The 20255-nt window shown below is 37.6% G+C and overlaps 1 protein-coding gene across 5 annotated transcripts in view; it reads left to right on the top strand.

The window, feature by feature from the left end:
* The window catches only part of CNTN5 (contactin 5), a 660854-nt gene extending 640938 nt beyond the window's left edge, over positions 1-19916 (top strand). For all 5 annotated transcript variants that reach the window (XM_087758088.1, XM_087758089.1, XM_087758087.1 and 2 more), the window contains 5 exons: positions 4760-4869; positions 12961-13147; positions 13601-13713; positions 15111-15279; positions 16969-19916. In XM_087758088.1, the coding sequence (XP_087614214.1) occupies positions 4760-4869; positions 12961-13147; positions 13601-13713; positions 15111-15279; positions 16969-17072 (683 nt within the window). In that variant the 3' untranslated portion in view covers positions 17073-19916. The remainder of the gene's footprint in view (positions 1-4759; positions 4870-12960; positions 13148-13600; positions 13714-15110; positions 15280-16968) is intronic.
* The last annotated feature ends 339 nt before the right edge of the window (positions 19917-20255 follow it).

The raw sequence follows: 20255 nt of genomic DNA, 5'->3' as shown, positions 1-20255 counted from the left end.
TGTAATGATACTGCACAGAGCTTTGTTCTTGCTTTGTATGGATTTGTATTAAGTCGTTGAGCCAATGGAGAACCAAAGCTCTCAGTTATCTGAAAGGCAAAGGGCCATATAACAGCCTTTGCAATTTTGTTCCTTCATAACTTTAAGAAGTTTTGCATCAGGGCAGCTAGTGGATGATGTGATATTAAACAAGACACTGCAGAGTGAAGGATTATTCTGGTTAGGCCCATCTCCCCTAGCTTTTCACCCTGAGCCCTTATTTAAACAAACAAATAAATTACCTTTTCCTTTTCATTTAGAGGAAAGAATATGCAATTACACACTTTTAAAGACAGCCTCCATGTCTTTAATTAAAATCTTACATTCATGAAGTGAAGTCCTATGGTTCATTTCATAGCTAAAGCTGAGATCCTTGGTGTTTAGGTGAACATGAAAATTAATAAATCGGCATATTATCTGTAAACTATAGTGTATTATTTCCTGTTTCTGCCAGCTGATCCATCTGGATTAGATCCTGTAAAAGTTCAGCTAGAGCTGTCTCCACTGATTTTTTTAATGAACAAAATCACAATACTGACATGTAAGAGTTTATTAAGCATTCCTTTGATTAATGCCACTAGGCCCCATGGGAAGTCAGATGTGGAATCAATATAAGAGGCACATCCCCTCCTCACGTGCTGAGGATAACTCTGGCTGCTGTGTCACTTGGTGGAAACGAGCCATTTATATACATGAAGACAGCAACCCTTCTCTGAACTTTTAATCTAACAAAGCCTGAATGTTATCAGCCTGTTTGTCCAACTTCTACTCATATGCCAAGGCAAGTGAGCCGTGTGCAGGTAATGTGTAGGTAAAGCCTTCACGGAATAAGGCAGCTCCTTATTCCCATGTGACACTCCACTGTGTAATAAATCCAGATTATTCCATGGAGAAGGGAGAGCCGCAGCAGATGTATACTGCAAGCAAGCATGCAGGAAAGCAGCATTACAGGAGTAGGCTTCAGAAGCTCTACCTGACAAGTTAAGGGTATTTCACCACTAAATAAAAGAGGTCCAGGGCAGAGGTCAGCACTGCAGGCCTGATCACCGCTTCACTCATCAGAGAGAAGGTGAAAATAGAAAGGACTTCAGGAAAAGTGAGAAGTCCAAGGGCCTGTCCAGGAAACAATTAGTCATCTCATTTTTGGTGTTTCAGAAATCAGACATCTTTTCCCTTTCTAGCACAAGATTCTGGAGAAAGTCTTATCCTGCAGGCAGCCATGCCACCACAGAATTTGTGGTGTCCCCAAACCAGGGACACACATCAAACAGGCTGAGAGGTGCTGCTGAGCATAATGTCTCTTGGCTTTTCTCTGGAATGGAAACAGTTTACTGGAGGTCCTGTGATTTGGAAGATACTCTCTGTGGCTATTTCCAGCAAGGGAGCAGATGCTACCACTTTCTTTACCTACAGGTTGACACAAGTGGGACGACTCCTTGTGATTTTCCTTCCGATAGATCTCTTTTGTGGATTTTTCCACAAAAAGAAATTATCGTAGTCATGGATCCTGGCTGAAGTCCCACAATCTCAGTTATGTGGAACTGCCTCGAGTCATAATGCAATTACCCAAGCTGAGGTTCTTAGCTTCAACTGAGAGCTCAGATTTTGAATTAGGAAAGCGTGTAAAAATCCTTTCTGGAGTCAAAATGAGAAGTGAATGGATATTAAATGATTGGATGAGGAGTCCTGAACTGACTGTTCCACAGGAGAGTTAAAACAACATAAACATGAATAGGCCCTTGAACTTTTTTAAGTTAGATCATGTGGAAATCTTTAAGGATGAATGTTTCAGCAAAACAGATCAGTTTATGGTCATAAACAGGGAGAACACAATGTGGGCTAGTAACTAACTCTTGTTTCTCTTACTTGCCAGTATTAAAATTCTGAATTTTCTCTCTGGACATCAGATGAATGCAATTAGTGTAATTCCTTGTCCTACTTTATTAACAGCCATCCCAAAAACCTACAGATTGAACATGTTTCCTTAAAGCGTGATTGCAGCACAGGGAAAGACAATGTTTCATGGACATTGCACACAGCCTTTTGCGAACGTACTGTGCTGCATCTTTAATTCAATCAGGGAATATTAAAGGGACCATTAAAGATGTTGGCCCTTTTTTTTTTCAATCAGTATGACTTCAGGCAGACACCAATAGGTTTGCATAATGCCAAGATATTAAGAAAAGAATATGATTATAACATCAGTGACCATTATAGAAAAACCTAATGAACCTGTCAAACTTATCATTAGTTTTAGACACACAGAATAAAGCATGACATTGGAGTGAACCACAGACTGTATTATATCGCTAGAAATTATATGGTCCTCATCTTATGTGAATTAATAAAAAATGCTATTTAGTCTCCATAAACTTTCAGACAGTCATAATATAACTTATTCCTATATATATAATTTCTGTTCCTTTGCTGAATGCTTGCATTCTCAATGTCTAATATCAGTGAAACTGCAGCGAATAATTTCTGGATATGTAAGAAATGCGTTTTCTTCACATTAAAAAATCCAAACTATTCCTACTCCATTTGTTGAAAACAATTTTTAACAATACCAGAAAATATTCTGTGTTTCTATTCTGAGCAATACATAAACCACCCCTAGTGAATGCTATGAAGAGGAAATGATTTCTACATATATAGAAAGTGTAAAGGCTGCCAACCAACATTCTGTGTACATCTCAAATTATTTATCCCACTGCAATCTTTTCTGACACCAAGGTAATTGCTTCAATAACACAAAAACTAGAAAATAGCTTTTGCCACACAAATCTTAGTAGTACATAAAATAGAAAGCAGGGTGTAACAATTGAACAGAAAATCATATTATGAGGAATATATTTCTTCATGGCACAATTCTTTCAGTATTGAATTCAGAAGATCATTTCACTTATTCTTGGACATACTTTTTTTAATATTCTTTGTTACCTGAAAAGTTCCCTGTATATTTTATACTTATTAGTAATACTCATTGTTGTCGAACACCATCTTGCATCACATCAGAAATGCTTCTGAAGCATTAGAAGTCAATAAAAAAGAAGATCAAAAAGAGCTGCAAACATTAAAAATCTGACATCAAAAAGGATGAAAAATTCGTACAAGCCATGTCAGAGAAAAAGTGTAGGGCAGCAGTGCCAGAACAATGCCTGCAATATGATCAGAGAAAGGAGCGTAGCTAATGAGTCAAGACTGATATTAGGCATCTTACCAACGCAGTTTGATCACTGAGAAAAATGTTTCATTTTAACTCAGGCTGTTCCATAAGGAAAATCCTTTTCTGTAACCCTGTTAAGTAAGCCCCCAAAAAACATTTTTTAGAAAGCTCTTTGATGTGCCTCCCTATAACATAAAAGCCACAACCTCTGCCTGCCCTTCAAGAGCAGATCAACACATTAGAACTGTAATGAGGAACATTAGGCCAAGGAAGAAATCGCAGGCTCTGCAACTGTAGGGGAATGTGATTTCACCTTTTTGCTAAGCAAGTGAACTACACCAGAATGGTGGAGAAATACCGCTACTGTGTGCTTTGCTGTCTGTGTTCAAGGCTTGTCTTCACAGCTTGTCTTAAGCAAATTTTCAGTAATATTTAGGTAATAAAGCAAAAGATCCAAAAGATTCCTTAAGTTATGTCTCAGATTGATATGTGACAATTTTTGGACACTCTTCACTCCCAGTGTGCTAACTGGTGATACAAATTGCTGCTATGCTCAATGGCCTGTCATGGCAGGTTTCTATGTATATTTACCCAGATTACTTCCCAACCACTGAAAGAAGTTAGACCTCTGTAAAGTGTTCAATGATATGAAAGTGCAACGTAAAACATGCCTGTGGCAACACTGTTGGGCAGGTGTGATATGTAAAGCATCCTGCAGCCCTAAGCCTCCGAGTGTGAACCCTGGCCATACCCCAGCAGCACTGACAGACACCTGCCCTGGTTGCAGCACAGGGAGGGTCCTCTGATCCAGATAACCAGGAGGTCAGGACTGCAGAATGTCTTTTGAATAGCACAGAGATAGAAACACAGACATAGGGCCAATGGTAACAGTGCAGGTGATCAGAGGGACCAATCCTAGGTCTTAATGCCCTCTTTAGAAAAGTGTGCATCCCAGGCCTAAAACAGTAAATGCTTCACAGTAGAGAGAAGATAGTATGCCCCAAATACTGGTGGCTGTGACTTCAAGAACATAATAACATAGTCCTAAAAATTTCTTTTATGTAGCATTTCACTACAGCTCTGGGTATCACTTCTTACTTGGTATAACCCTGGAGCAGGACTGACTGAGCACCCTAGCAAGGTATCGCTCATCCTGGGCTGACAGAATGGCACCAAAAAGCCAGGAAGAGAATGAATGCTCCATTTTCTGCTGAAGTTAGGCTAATCAAGGGCTGTGAAAGGGGTGTGTGGAGAGGGGGGCATTTACAAATATTAAAGTTGAGGTTTTTTTAAATCATAGACAAGACGTTCTGTCAGAGTTTGCTGCGCCCATCATCAGTGATGAGATATTGATGTAGCATGACACGAATAAAGAAATACAATAATAATAATCTCTTCATCTTGTTCAGTTTTTCATGTTTCATGTAAGTGTCATACCTTCTTCTGAGTACTAAGGTAGAATAAAGAAAGTAAATGACAGTTTCAGATGGAGTGTTTTTGATAAATACAAGCTGTTACAGTGGAGGTTTATTGTTTCAATTTTTCTTAATACAGAACCCACTGCTGCTCCCATCGATGTCAAAGCTACGAGTTTGTCTGTATCAGAGATTCTTGTTGCGTGGAAACATATTAAAGAAAGTCTAGGAAGACCACAGGGATTTGAGGTACGAACACAGAATATCATAATGAGAAGTCTTGTTGCTTTTGCTAGAATTGCATTCTATTAACATGTGCAGTAGTGAAACTTCAATAGAAATTATGCTTGGTTTAGCATACATATGACTAGCTGTAGACCAACGGTCACAGCTGTAGCACCAGAACTTCTTTTATTTATTTGTGCTTGAAAAATGTTCAACACCAGTTCTTATAACATCTCTTTGACACTTCAGAAAGAGCTGAAAAAACTACAAGTGACCCAGCATGCCTCTTTCACAGGCTGGGGAAGATTAGGTATTGACTGTTTCCAGCTCTAAGTGACCAGTTCAAACTTGTTATTTACTGAGAGAAATCAACGCAGAGAAAGGAAGGAGCCTCTGCCATCCATGTGCTCTCATCCCACAGTGGCCGGGGGACATCTGCTGGGCAGATCATAAAAGGTTGGATGTCAGGAAGGGAAGCAGCAGCCGCACCATAGACAATTAAAGCTCTGCTTAGAGACAGCCCTTCCTGACTTGGGAAAGAGAACTGGACCTGGCAACGGATCTTCTCGCACTTTTGGATCTAGTTGTAGTTTTGGATCCAGTTTACAATCCAGACCTCCAGGAACTGATTAGATCTAGGACTAAACTTATCCTTTGGGGTCACCATGACCCATCCTGACCTTGTGGTTCAGGCTATGCTGCTTCTCATGAAATAGCTCAGCTAGACTCAATTTACTGATTTTGGGGTGCAGGTTACTTGACCTGCTTTAGTCCTTTAGAGAGTGCCGACTCTCCTGATTCTCTACAGTAATGATGAAAAGAGGGTAACCATGTAGATCTGAGGCAGATACCAATGATATGAATGTCTAAAGACATCCTGTGACCTATGAGCACAGAGTGTCTCCCTGTCTGGACAAGACCTGGGGACTGGTGACCATCACTGATGGCCTTAGGAAGGAAACATAGGTGCCTGGGCAGCACCAGAGCCACTACACTCCCCAGCACAGCCTCAGGCTGTACTTTATCTCCACTTCTTCCTTACATTAAAGTTGTTTTTACCTCTTTGCACATGGCTTGCTTCATGCAGCAAACATGATAGCTAACCATTTTACCTTTAGAACTGCTATATATAAACTGTATCTGATAGAGATGATATCCACCTTGCAAATGCTATCCCTGTCCACGTTGAAGCGTTCCACTTGCTACTAACCTTTGTCTTCAATGTCCAGGCCAGTCTTTTATCCTCTGAAATAACTTACTCACTGCACCCCATCTTTTTCTCTTCAGAAAGGTGGCTGTTTTGTTACACCCTCTCAGATATCTTGATGTTTTTAAAATTCTACCTACTATTTTTCCTCTTATTCCATCAATCACATTGATTCTCAAAATATTGTTAACTTCAGTTTACATATTTTTAAAATAAAAAATAGATTTTCTTTCTAAAAGTGAAAATGATTTCTCTAGAAACTTATTCTTTCATAACTTCAATGTATTTTGCATTTACCTGCTTGTCACATAACACTTCCTTTCCCTCTACAGATGTGCCCCAGTGATAGGTGGCTGTTACAAGTAGGACAGCGGGCTCTCTTCATATCAGAGGTGGTCTTCCTGTCTTGGAAAGTGTTTAGACCGTCAGAGTTCAGCATACTCTGACCCCAGCTGTAACACTCACCTGCTCTGCTTCTCTCATGGACTTCTTAGGAACGAATTTGGAAATTGTTATTGATACTGCAGGGGTTATTAATCTCAAACTTTATTAATAATTTGGCTCCTCACTGAGCTGTACACCAATTTTAGGATTCTAGCATGTAGATTACAGAGGAAATATTTCAAGCCAGGGACCTGCAGCTGACAGAACGAAAAAATGAAATATAAATATAAAAATACTTCACTGCTCCTTTCTACCTCATCACATGAGGGAATTAAAGGAGCCTTCTGAGATACTACTTTTATCTGGGGAGAGGAGGGTGCTTCCCCCCCCACACCTTTTCCCTTTTTGTTCATTTAGCTGGAATTTCTCCACCGGCTTTCTGACAGATGAATCTTTCAGGGAGTGGTTTGCTCTTTTCTATCCTCATTCTGAGGAACAATTATGATCAGAGCAGCCCTTACTCAATAAACAAAAGAGTAAATGCTGCTCTCCTGCATGATTCAGCGGGACAGAACGCAATCTGAGGACGGTATTGCTAGATCTTTTCCGTTCCATTTTTGGGAAGGATTTCATCAAAAAGGAGATAATGACTTATAGGATCAGTATAGTGAGTCAGTACATTACAGTATTCACTTAGGAACACTAAGTCCACACTATCAGCCCAATTATGCTAACATACTGACAGTTTCTCTTTAAAGCATCCCTGCAATGCAAAAAGGAAGGACTCTGTATAGCAATACACTGGGGCTAAAATCCCCCCCCGGAAAACCAAAAGTATGGAGCAGCTTTATGCTTTCCATATGATTCACTTTCTTCAGCTTCTATGAACACTATTTTAATTTAAAACCTGATTTGGGAAGTTTTATCATATGTAGTGCAGTGCAGAACATAGCCTGTAATACTCCCTTAATCCACAAATAGCAAATAGATAATGTACAGAAATCCAGTGACTTTGATAAAAAGATGAATGATTTATCTTTTTTTTAACAGTTTTTTCCTAATGCAGTATTATTGTGGACCACAAGTAAAATGTTGCCTTCAATTCAAATTAAATGCAAAATAATCTGACTAGCCACTCTGTTTTCATGTCTCAATTTGTATCCTGCCTGTGGTCACTGCAGCAGTGACAACAACCTACATGGCCTTCACATTTCCTGGCCTTTTAGCAACAGCATTATAAAAGCGGGGGGGGTGGGGGGGGTGGGGGGGGTATTTTTTTTGTGTTTCGGCTCTAATCACCAAAAGTGACAGAATATTTACTACATATGGACAAGTTTGCAGTGACCCAGTTTCAGTCCAGCCCTGTTTGCATTTTGTACTAAGGAGTAATGAAAGGCAAAGTAACTTTTGTCCAATTTCACATTGTCATCCCTGAAAGGCAGTGTTAACTGTTATGTCACATGAGTTTTATGCAAGGTTTGCTGGACTCATTTGCATCTTCCAAAGCACATATTATTCCTGACTTCAGTACAGATTTGTCAGCTGTCCGCCCGACCTTACTAAATATATGTCAACTACACTCTGATAAAGTAGAAGTAGCTTGAAAACTTTGTCAGAATGGTAGAAAAATATAGTGTGTGGTTCATACTTGTTTAGAATCCATAACCTGAAGGTTATAAAATCTATTTCAGCCCTAGGCAGTATTTTCTTTGTCACTCACTACTGGTAGGGAAGGGAAAGGGAAAGAATTACTGGCTGGAAGAACGGATATTTTTTTTCTTTTTTCTTTTCCAGAAAACCAAAGCTAATACTTAAGTATAGATCACAAAGCTCATGTCTTTTTCATTGGAATTCCCCCAAGGGATAGGAGCTTGACTAACCTAATCAAAAGACCAACTTGAAACCAAAAAAAAAGTATAAAACCCAGAAAATCTTGAATACCATTTTCAGAGAGGATTACTTGACATAATAACTTGTTTATGTCATATTCTTTCTTTTCAAAGAGAAGTATTCAAAAGTTTTTTGCTGTTTCTTGCATGTACTTTATCTGTTTTTACAATGGAACAGAAAATTATGTCTATAAGGTACCGGAATGTGTTTTGGTTTTTTATTTTTTAATTTAGTGATGTATACCTTGAAGTAATTTAGAAAGAATATATCAATGAGAGGCCTTTACCAGAGGCTGGTAAAGCAATACAGAAAAAAGAGGAATTGGTGTTTCACCAGCCTGAATACCGATTTACCAGGCTTCACTTTTGGAATGAATGAATTTTCCCAAACACAAAGTCAGCAATTGGATAGTTTCATATATGAGCCAATTTTGCCTACAAAGTTACTCATATGTTTGAACCCCTCTAAAATCCTTAAGACTATAGTAGGATTGTATAGGACAGCAGTACTACTGCCTTGCAAGTCCTTAAGGTACGGATCGCACCCTAAATCTCTCATGAGGGCCTCCAAAGAGCCATACCCTTTGCAATGTCTGTGTCATGAGTAGTTTGTAACAAGACTACTAGCTTTCTATTACCTAAAATCATTAAACTAGCTAATTATTAATTTTAATAAGAAAATATGACTAGATATTTTATGATAGTCTTCAAGGTTGAGGTACAATATCAGTCTTCATCCCATGTGCATGCAGGACTATATGGGAGAAGAGAGTACCTGAAAAAAGAGGAGGATGCAGGCTTATCCAGAGAAGACTCCAGAACCTAGGAGTACTGAACAGTGTTTTCCTTCTTTTTTTCAGTCAGCAATTGTTTTGGTGAGAGGGAAGGAACTGAGGTTGATTGACCTTTTTCCAGGAAGCTCTCATCTTGTTCTGAAGGACAGTCACAGCAATATCTTGAGATAAGGCAAAAAGCAGCAGCAGATGATACAAAAAATACCCTCTTCTCCTGTCCTAAGTGCTTGGTTCTACTGTTGCGGTGGTGCCAATGCTAACATTTGCATGACTGCAGTGTGTCAATTCAAGGAGCTGATAGGTTTTCCGATAATGATAATTGAAACACTTTTTATGAAATCTGAATAATTTTTTTAGGGCTAGCAGCACTTCTTTCAGCTCACTGCTCCTTCTTCCCTATCACTTTCTGTACTGTAATATCTCTTCAAGTTCATGTTCAGTTATGTGAATACTGTTGATGGTGGTAAAGGCTCAGTCAGAAAGCGCAGGAAAGTCTGTGTGTTTGTTCACTTTGATCCATCCTACCTAATTTAGGCTCTTGAAATGCCTAATTTGTAGCATTAATTCTCTGTGGTCAACAGAAAGAGTATGCAGGCAATAACTCTGACTCTACTGAATTTAGAGAATAGGGCCTGCAACTAGATCACATGAATTTATATCAAAGTGCTATTATGCATACCCTAGAAACCAATTTGGGAAAAAAGGGTAATATTAAGATATCTTTTAACATGAAACTTCAAGTAGTGCGTTAGTATTAGAGATAGAAAAATTTTAAATGGAAACATATTTTTAATGTGATGGCTTACTTTTAACGATTGCTTAACCCATGATCAGGACAAAGCAGCTTGTATGTTCCTGCATCTCCTCTATTCGATTGTTTAAATATCATTATTGCCTTCTCTCCAGTTCAAAGAGATGGGTTTCTGGGAATTAGAGGAAAAACAACAGAAAGCCCAGCAAAAATTTAAAACCTCACAAACAATAATGCATTAAACAGGCCAAATGCTTTTTTCCTGTCCTTTTTCTTTCATTTTTAAAATATAGGCTACTCCTTTGTGATTTATGCTTCATGCTGTATCAATATTCACAGTTATCATTAATGAAAACCTACTCTAAGTGTGGTAAAACCCTTCTGAGCATTATAAATCAAGGTTACAGAAAATAGCAAGATTTTTAAAAAAAACCCAAACACATAGAAGTATAAATAAACACTTTTTTTTAACAAATATGTCCAGCACTTTTAAACATAAGCAGTATCTTCATTTTGGTTCAAATTGACATAAGTTTCCCCACCATTGACCTCAGTCAACAATCATTGGAGTTCTTTTTTATAACCACTTTTTCCTTTAGTTCATTTGGCCATCAACAAATGGATGTGTGCATTAAGAAAGAAAGAGAAAAGCATATTTTGAGATCAAAGTCCAAACTCACCTGGCAAAACTTTAAGGGGAATTTTAAAAGCAGGGACTAAACACTTAAGGGCTTTGAGGTACAGGAGAAACTGAAATAGAAGCAATGCCAAATTGCATTTCATGCTTTTGCTGCTTAATAGAGTATATTAATTCCCTCAAGAATACCCCTTTGCCAAGGGAGAACACCTTTATCATGTGGTGCAGCAGAACTGGTAGAGAACATGCCATAGTTACTTTCGCAGACTTAACATGTGCAAAATATAAGTATCCAAACTGATAATGCTATATAAACAGTGGTGGAGAGCATTTCCAAACACATGAAAAATATCAAAAGGGCTGAGTTATGCTCCTAGCTTTTTTCCACACTCATCAGGTTTTAATATCTATGTAGTCCTAACACCAATATTTGGAAAATCAGGTTTTCACAACTTCTTTATACCAAAAAAAAAGCTTCAGTGCAAAAGCAGGGGGCTATCTACTGTCTTGCACATTGCATTCACATGAGATGTGGTGTGCCCTGTGAATAAACTACTACAATGAGACTTATTGAGCTACTTATAATTTTCCCCCTGGCTTTCTAGAACCAGGTTTTCACTACTTCAGTTGCATTTCCACCCCTGCTACTGTCCACCTGTGTAACCTTGGGCAAGTCACTTTTCCTTTCTGACCGTTTCGCTGTTGGATCCCCAGCAGACTTCACTAACTGGATGGTAGGGTCTCCAGGACATGTGCTGCCTCTCACTACCTGTTCATCCAGCGCTTAATACTATGTGGCTCTCATCACTGTAGTGTCAGGGTCAGGTTTGTCAAGAGGCATTGCAAGTTAAATGAAAGGAATCTGACTGCCCAAGAGATAATAAGCATTGGAGGTTCAATCCTAGTGTGTGAATAAATGGTTGTTGATTCTTTTTTCTTTCCAAGAAAGACACGACTAAATGTTACTTCAGATACCAACGGGGGTGGTCAAGCATTCAGCTAACAAAATACCTCAGTGAATCTCACTTATTTCAACAAGTGGTGACTACAACTAGATTTGCTATCTAAGCTGTAATTAACCTAAGAATTAAAGCAACAGCATTTTAACATGAGACAATGCAGGCACACACAAAAAATATTTACATTAATTTTACAATTGAAAGAGTAGACTTTGAGTTGGCACAAACTTATATAACCTCGATCAAAGTTAACAGAGCCACTTTACTCAAGTGAAGATATAACCTCAAAGGTATATTTTTGCAGCCAGGTCTTTCTAGATTTTTTTTTTTTTTAAATGGCAGTCCTAGTGCAATTATAAAAGGTCAGCATTGTACTCATTGGTCTTATTTTCCCATGAACCCCTTGGTTTTTTTAGTTCGCCATTTTCTGGGATACATGCACAAGAATGCTGTATTGTCCATGACCTTTTTGTCAGAGGAAAAGTTATCCAGATATAATATGAATAACTTATTATGAAATAGCCAACTTCACAGAAAAGGTCAAAATGTGGAATAAATGCAGGTAGGTCTCAGCATGAATAACGGTAAGCTGAATATAGGTCTTTGAATGGCACATTAGTGACATCTCCTGTTAGGGAAAATAGGGCCCTGTGAGAATTACCTTACTTGTGTAGGTCACCCAGATACATTAAAAAGAGACAGTAGTGCTTTTTTCCAGTTATGCCCTGCAAATGCTTGGTCCCTGAGGAAAGAGACTAGTCAAATTCCTAGCTCAGCTCTATAACCTCTTAGAGATGATGATAAACTCAGTGCAGATACCAGAAATATGGATTAAGAACCACCAAAGGTCATTTAGGGTTTTTATGTCTGAAAAGGAAGAGCATAAACATACTATCAAAATTGCATTTACCAGAAACCTGTTTATATCCAAGAACCAAAACTGAATCCACTTCCTTCTTTTCCTTCAGATAAGGTTTTTCAGATGAATGAAAGATTTCCTTCGGTGTTCTGTCATTTCCTATTCATTACACTGGTAAGAATTCTCATGGCTCTGAGTTGCACAGGGCCAGGAAGGGAATATTGTTCACAACACTTCTTAACTGATGCAGTCAGAGCTTTCCAGGGTGAAGGTAGATATTCTGGTGACCTACCAGAGCATGAGCTGTCCTTGAATTCTCTGAAACACTTTTGACTTCCTGCCAATGTTCATCCTCTGCTCTTCCATCTTGTAGTTACATCTTCTTGTGCCAGTACACAGCAATTCAACATGTTTCAGGTAATACTGTGATATTCTGAGTCTCATCATTTTGGAGAAGTGAGCATTGCTTGGCTCTGAGGTTAGGCTGCAAATCCTACGTGTTTAAAAGGGCTTGATGACCAGAGAAAAAGCAGAAATGGCAAAAAGACCCTCCACAGCATAACAAGTATGAGCATCTGAAAGCACGAGCTTCCCAGTTGCCTATATTAATCCTTCATTTGGTCGCTTATTGGCAGGTTGGTTACTGGAAGGACATGGAGCAGGAAGAAGCAGCAGAAAAGGTCAAAACCGAGGGAAATGAGTCATCCATTCTCCTGACAGGATTAGAAGGAAACACATTATATCACCTAACGGTGAGGGCGTACAACGCTGCAGGGTATGGACCACCTAGCACTACTGTGCGTGCAGCCACTAAGAAGTCCCGTAAGTGATCTCAGTACCTTTGCTCAAAAGGAGAAGTCAGGGAGCAACCTCTGCTCTCTTGGGTTTTCCTTTAATAAGAGTGTATAATAATCAGGAGTCATGTATAGTTTTGATTCATGGCTTTGCTTTGATATTTAGACATGAATTCATATGACTTTGCATTCATAACAAAGGTTATCTTCCTACAAAACAAGGTATTTTTGACAAAGAAGGGACAGAAAAGAGTTCAAGTTCATAATCTTTGTGGAGTTTATGGGGTGGGCTGAGTAAATACACCACAGTCTATTAAATGGCAACCCTGGTGCAAAAAAAAATCGTTTAAACTTCCAGCTAGAGTTGGGAGCCTGCTAACACAACCAGTTGTATATGTAATAAAAGATTGAAATACTTTGATTTTGATTTTAAAGAAACTACTGGTAAACTATATTTATATATGTTATTTTTTCTCCTCAGCTCCCAGCCAAGCACCAAGCAATATTATGTGGATACAGGATGGCTCTCATGTGTCTCTTGGGTGGGAGCCAGTCAGACCTCTAGCTAATGAATCTGATGTAATGGGATACAAGGTCAGTGCTTCCCCTTCCTTGCTCACCTTTGTCTCTTCCAAATGGCTGCTTCTCTTCCCTGTTGGCTTTTTTCCCTTTCTTGTTTTTCTGTGTAAGTAAAGTATGCTATACAGACTGTCTGCAATCAGTTTTCACCATGAAAAGCAATAAATAAAATTGAAAAGAGCGAAATGTCCCAACATTTTCTATGTTGTGATTTTCAACTACTGATTATAAACTGAGTAAGCTCTATCTGAGTGGATCAGTTCATCATATCTGACTCAGAAGGGGCTATTAATAAGACCAGCCTGCAATGAAATTCCTACTAACACTTCAATTTAACTGTGTTTGCAGTAGGATTTAGAGAAATGCAGAAGAATGAGGCATCTTAAAATGACATTAAAATTAATATTTTTACGGAGCAGAAACACAAATACTTAGGTTCGTTTTGTGATCATGTTGGTGATGTTCAACAATCTGTGACGGTAACATCTGGCATTTAAAGTTTTGAAGTTTTAAAGAGTAAAAAACAGATTAACTCTTAAATAACAAGCCATAAAAAGCAGTGTAATTCACCGCAATCTTTGAAATCAAAATGAATTTTTTCAGTGCTTTTACAGAAGTGTGGTTGTTTTTTCTTTTTTAAGCATACATACAATCATTTCGATAGACTACAATCATATTCCCTCTGATACATCAGGAAATATCACCAAGAAAGTGTAAAATGTTTCAAATAAACCAGAAACTGTTCTAACCTTTATAAGAAGAGCTGAGATTCTGAAAAAGTTCAGTTGACTGCTTTGCTTTTTGCACCTCTCTGACCTTTTCAGTTTTGTCTGGGAACAGAAACTTACACAGAAGTACCAAAAAGACAGCTATGTACTCACTTGCTTTCTTCCCACGAGCCATAAGCTTGTATTGAGTTTCACAGGAGATGCAGGGACAGATCTGAGCTATTCTCAGTTGGCTTAGCCAGCTAAGGTAAACACACTAAGGACATTATTTAGGGCATTTTCTTTACATTTGAAGTTGGGTTCTTGAGCCAAAAATGTGAATATCTGCATGAATTTGAGGATAAGAATTTGAATCAAATGGAACCCAAAATGCATTTAGAATAAAATTTGGAGAAAAAAATTGTGCAACAGCTAATGCTCAAGCAGGCAAATGTTATATCTTCTCTCTGGATCATAATCAATGTCCTTTCACATTCATTAATTGCTAATATACTTTGTTATTAATGTTTTTAAGCCATTGCAGGGAGGGGAGAGTAAAAGCAGATGACTGTTTAAATATAATGTCAAGAAAACCTTAATGAAATATGAAAAAGTTAACATTTCAGTGACTGCGTTATCTACACAAAATGTCTGGTCCATAACTTGAATGACCCCTATGACCACTATCTACTTTATTGACCATAGGTATTATTTAGGCAAGAAGGCCAGAGCAACAGTCAAGTTATAGAAACACAGAAAACCTCTGCGGTGGTACTTCTTCCTGATGTTGGTGTCTATATCATAGAGGTCTGTGCAGTCAGTGAAGGAGGCGATGGGACTGCGAGTCCCCAGATCAGGGTTCCATCTTTTTCAGGTAAGGTTACACTTATATTTGGAAGAGTGGTGATTATAGCAGTGCTTGTTAACTCTATTATTCTCTACCTGAAAGAAATGTTCTCACAAGTCTCTAGCTATTAGATAAAATCATTAATCAGAGTCTTCAGTTTTATGCTGAAACAAAGGTATCTAGTGCCATTTGAGATGCTCAAGAGTATCTGAGGCATCCATGTGGGGCTGATGAACAAAACCAGAGGATTTACAGGAAACCTCTTCCTTTCTAGAATAACATCGGGAAACCTAATTGAGCTGTCGATGTGTACACATGCACTAGGTGTCTTAAATAGCATTATAGTCAGCTGAGATGTAATCCATACAGACCGACAGTAGAGCCTAGACAGCCATTCAGCTGATCTTCTAAATTTAAATATTCAGACATAGGCATATAAGGACATCTGAGATGTCCTAAGGTAACCCAAACATTTCCACAAAGCTGGCAGATATGATGCAGGACTTAGAGGATACGCACATCATTCTGGATCACCAGCCGGAGGTATACTACCTAACACAGCTAAAATGGCATGCATTTAGGTAGCTGAACCCTGTGTATGTGCCTTCTTTAGAATAAGCTGAATTTCTCTGTAGGTTCCATTGACTCCCTTGAGTAGATATTACTTTATTAAATTATTGAATACTTACAGTATTAATGTATTATCATGAAGTAAATGATGTTGTCTAGTTTCTATTTCCTCAGTTACTGCAATATGTTGAAAGAATTTAAAGTATCAATATTATACAGGTAAGAAAGGGACAGAAGGATTAGTGGCAAGAACAACCAGAAAATAACATTGTCTTTTGCCTAAACACAACGAGGCATTTTAATTCTAACTTCTTGCTAACACCTTAAAACTCTACTGATCATTGCTTTTTAGTCCTTAAGGAGTACTATCCAAAAGGCGCAAGCCTGAAACTTCAATCTAGACCTAAAATTTCAGTTCTAATCTAGTCACAAACTACAGTTCTATCATCAGAATGCAGAAGACACCAACCCCTACTCCATGGAATATGTTTCATATATCTTTTGAGCCATAACTCTAGGTCACAAAATCTTTAATTCCCTCTAACCTGATATTTTTGATTAGACTATACACAACAGATCAGTTCCACTTAGGAAAATTGTGGTCCAAAGAAATCCTGTCTGGTTCCCTTCCCGTCCTGTGACCTGTTGCCAGTGCCAGCCCATAGCACATTCCCCCTTAGCACAGCTTTTTAAGGGACTGCTGTGATCTAAAAACATCACTGGGCTACTGAGCAAAAGACCACTTTTTCCTCTGGACAAACATCAAGATCAAGGGCTAGCTTTCATTCCTTGTTTCAGGAAGAACATTTGTGGTTGTGACTCAGGGCATCTTCTGCATCCTAATTCTTTCTGAGGATTAAGGCATAAAACCACATACCCTTTTGGAATTCCCTGTTCATTTGCAGACTGAATATGAGGATTCAGCATATGAGTTTCTGTAGATATCATCATAAAAATCCCCAATTTCCTCATATCTATGTAGGGATCCTATTTTGCGATTACAGTTCTCACAAGGTAATCCATTGCCTAAAAGTTGGGCTTTTGCTGAGCATAACAGAATACAAATTTGGGGCAAAATCTAGTACCTAAATGTACTGAGAATAGTTTGCATAATTTGTTCCTTAATTACTTTGCTTTTAATTTCAGGAGGGAAAGTAACAAGTGCTCAATCCACCTTACATGTGTTATCCACTTCCTCGTCCTCTGTAACATTGCTTTTGGCAATGATGGTTCCTTCAGCCTCATGGTGAAGACTGCAGACTTTGTTGTTGTTGTTATTTGTTTGCTTTAGCTTGATGACACCAAGGGATGGAGTTTTATGTCCGTGGAGAAACTGGAAACCCAAGCTAATGCTTAAAGACCCATAGAAATGCCTATGGTGCACTTAGAGCAGTGTTGGAGACACGGTCAATAATTCATCAGGTTTTTTTTCACTTCATTTTTTGTAAAAGTCCTCTGGGAAGGGGACACTTCTTGGCCCAAAAATATGCAGATTGTATGTAATAAACTTTTGTAAGGAAACATGATTTCTGTCAAACGTACTTTACTTTTTTAATATGTTTGATTTTGGTGACCCCAGTCACATATCATTAGGTGTTTAAACAGTGGTGTCTAGTACAGTACATCTGTTTGGTTTGGAAAAAAAATCTTTTTTAAATATAGAACAAAGTTTGAGACAGCTTTGTCGAATACTTTTTTTGCATTCCTACACCTGGCTGTTCCAACGGACAAGAGAGAAAAATATAGTTTAGATACACAGCCCACTGCAAAAGTACAGAGAATTTGTTCTGAAAATGTATGAATATGTATTTAATTATCAAAAAGAATTGCCAGTACAATACTAGACAGCACACTCAGAAAGTGGCAAAAGAGAGCAGAAAAGAAGCCATTTATTTTATTGCAAGGTAAACAGAAAATTATTAAACACAAACTTAAAAGGAAACAAGTTTGGTTTTCATCAAATACCACATGATTTAATGTCATATGAATCAAATATATATTTTCAATAGCAAATAAAAAATCAATTCCTAATGCCTATGACAACGAAAACTCCACTGGGCATTTAAACATGATATACATTAGGCTGCTAAGTGGACAAATAAAGCAATGCAAGGAGATAAACCTACTTTTTCCAACCACTTCTCAGTTGTAATTTTTTTTTCCCTCTGGGTCTATTTTTTAGTAATATTCTGTGCTTTATATATTTGGTAATCAAGTTGAAGTATATATGAAAGCATATTATTGAAAGAATATTAAAATTTTTTGGAATGTAATCATTCACATATATACAGACTCCAGTAGGATATATTTTGGAGAATGCTGTGTCTGAAAAAAAAATACTTGGATAAGTGCTACTGAGCATCATTCCAGTTATTTAGTTAATTGGCTCTATTTCTATAGCTCACTAGAGATTATTCTTGTAGGGACTGTGTGTTATCAGTTTTAATCCCCACTTTTTGCAGTACCAAACAATTTTTCACTCAACAGACAATTTGGACAATTTTTCTACATTGGAAGGCCTTTCTGCATATTGGCACCTGAATCAAAATGATCCCCAGTGTATATGGTGTGCGTGTTTGTACAGTTATGGTGTGTACGGTGTTATGAGGGAGGGTGTTTTACTACCTTGTGTCTAGGGATCGTGCCTAGGATGAGCATTCCCTTGCCTGGAAAAATCACATCAAAAGAGTTTAACAGGCAAGTGTTAATAGCATCATTCTTCTAGCTGTCCATTCCTCTAAAAGTTTTGATGCAAATCTGTTTTGGTTGATGGGTTCTAGGTCTAAAATGTTATTATTTTGCCAGCTCACTAGCAAAATAATACTTGGCATTTAGCTAGTACGCTCTAACTGTGCCCTTTCTTAGCAGCTTTAAAATAGTAGCCAAGAAAGCACACCACAGATCAAATGCTTGGTAGGTAAAAAGCTGACTGATGACTAATTTAATTTTTTTTTTTTTATTTTATCAGAAAAATTTTTCAGAGATGCTTCAACTCAACTCTTTATTACCCACTAGTACTTCAAATAATTTTCTAAAAAATAGGGTTGAAATTTACTTAGTCACCATGTTGCTAGGAAAACAAAGGCAGGATAGCTAGTTGAGCATAGACTGTAGATACAGACAGGAGATCTTCTATATCTCTGCTTCTTGAAAAGCCTTTGAGATCAAAGAAAGGAAGGTGGAATGTACCTTGCTGATAGCGCAAACTCATAGAAAATAACTACATGCTGTCTTTTGTAAAACAGCAGCATTGCTACTGTGCAGAGAACTTGCATTAGCAATCATTTTTCAAAAGGTTAAAATAAACAAGAATAAAGTGATGAACCAAAAAGCAAAATGGCTATTTTATAAATTAGTTAAGCATAATTTCCTCTATTTTTTATACAGTTGCTTGCCAATGCAGTTTATTTCAGAGTGTTCAAAAAGGCTACAGTCACTGCTGGTGGCATTTCGGTCAAACAACTTTCTGAATACAATAAATGGCTATGCTTTATAAGAAGAATGAAAGCCTGATAAGGAGATAGAGCTGCATCTAGTTATATCTCAATCTCTAGTGTCAAGATACAGATAGAAATACTGAACATACCATCAGGTAATGTAGTTGTATTGCAGGGACAAAAAGGGGTATGTTTTATATTCAACATGAACAGAATATGTATTTTGCATCTTAAATATATTAATAAACATGTTTTAAATGTTTAAGTACCTATGTGTTACCTATTTGTTACTTTGTAGAAGAAGATGTTTCCTTATCATGACATATTATTTTTTAGTTGCAATGGAGAGCTCTTTCCTTTTTCATGTAAAAGCTTGTAATAGTGCAGTCTAGCGTCACTGAGGAGACTGCATTTTTGTATAATGCCACAAGATCTGTTTGGAAAAAAATAATTAGAAAGAAACTTTGTTTTGCAGACCAAAAGAAAGATACTGTCGTGGCCCATATCAAAATGTTAGATATATTGTATACAATCTGTATATATGCTATATATAATGGTATATACAATGTGGAAGACACAGTAATATAATAGTTCCTGTGTACTGTTCTTGTAACATTAGACCTTTTTAATAAATAATTCTCTTTTTATTGACTTTTATCTTATCTCCTGTCAGCTCCTGAATTGTATTCGTAGAGGACAGGGTACACAAATATTTTGGATTCCAAAAGCAACAACCTTTTAATTACACGACTTTCAAGAAGAAAATAATGAATCTGCAATAGTGAATGTGGACAATGCAGCCATTAAAGTTAAATACTTTTTTGGCATCTTTCTAATTTCACATATGTGTTGGATTCCTTGGGTAGATATTACTTTTATAATTAGATAAATGAAAGGTGCAAGAAGGCTGAAACCCTCAACATGAAACTATACCTAACAAAAATTGCAAAATAAGTCTGCAAATTAGCTTCAGAGATAAAAGCTCTGCATTTTAAA

Source organism: Nipponia nippon, unplaced genomic scaffold (genome assembly GCF_047370975.1).
Source record: "Nipponia nippon isolate SJK-2023a ecotype South Korea unplaced genomic scaffold, ASM4737097v1 scaffold_2, whole genome shotgun sequence".
NCBI classification, from domain to species: Eukaryota; Metazoa; Chordata; class Aves; order Pelecaniformes; family Threskiornithidae; genus Nipponia; species Nipponia nippon.
The sequence above is the reverse complement of the archived record's forward strand: the minus strand, read 5'-3'. Positions and strand labels throughout refer to the sequence as shown.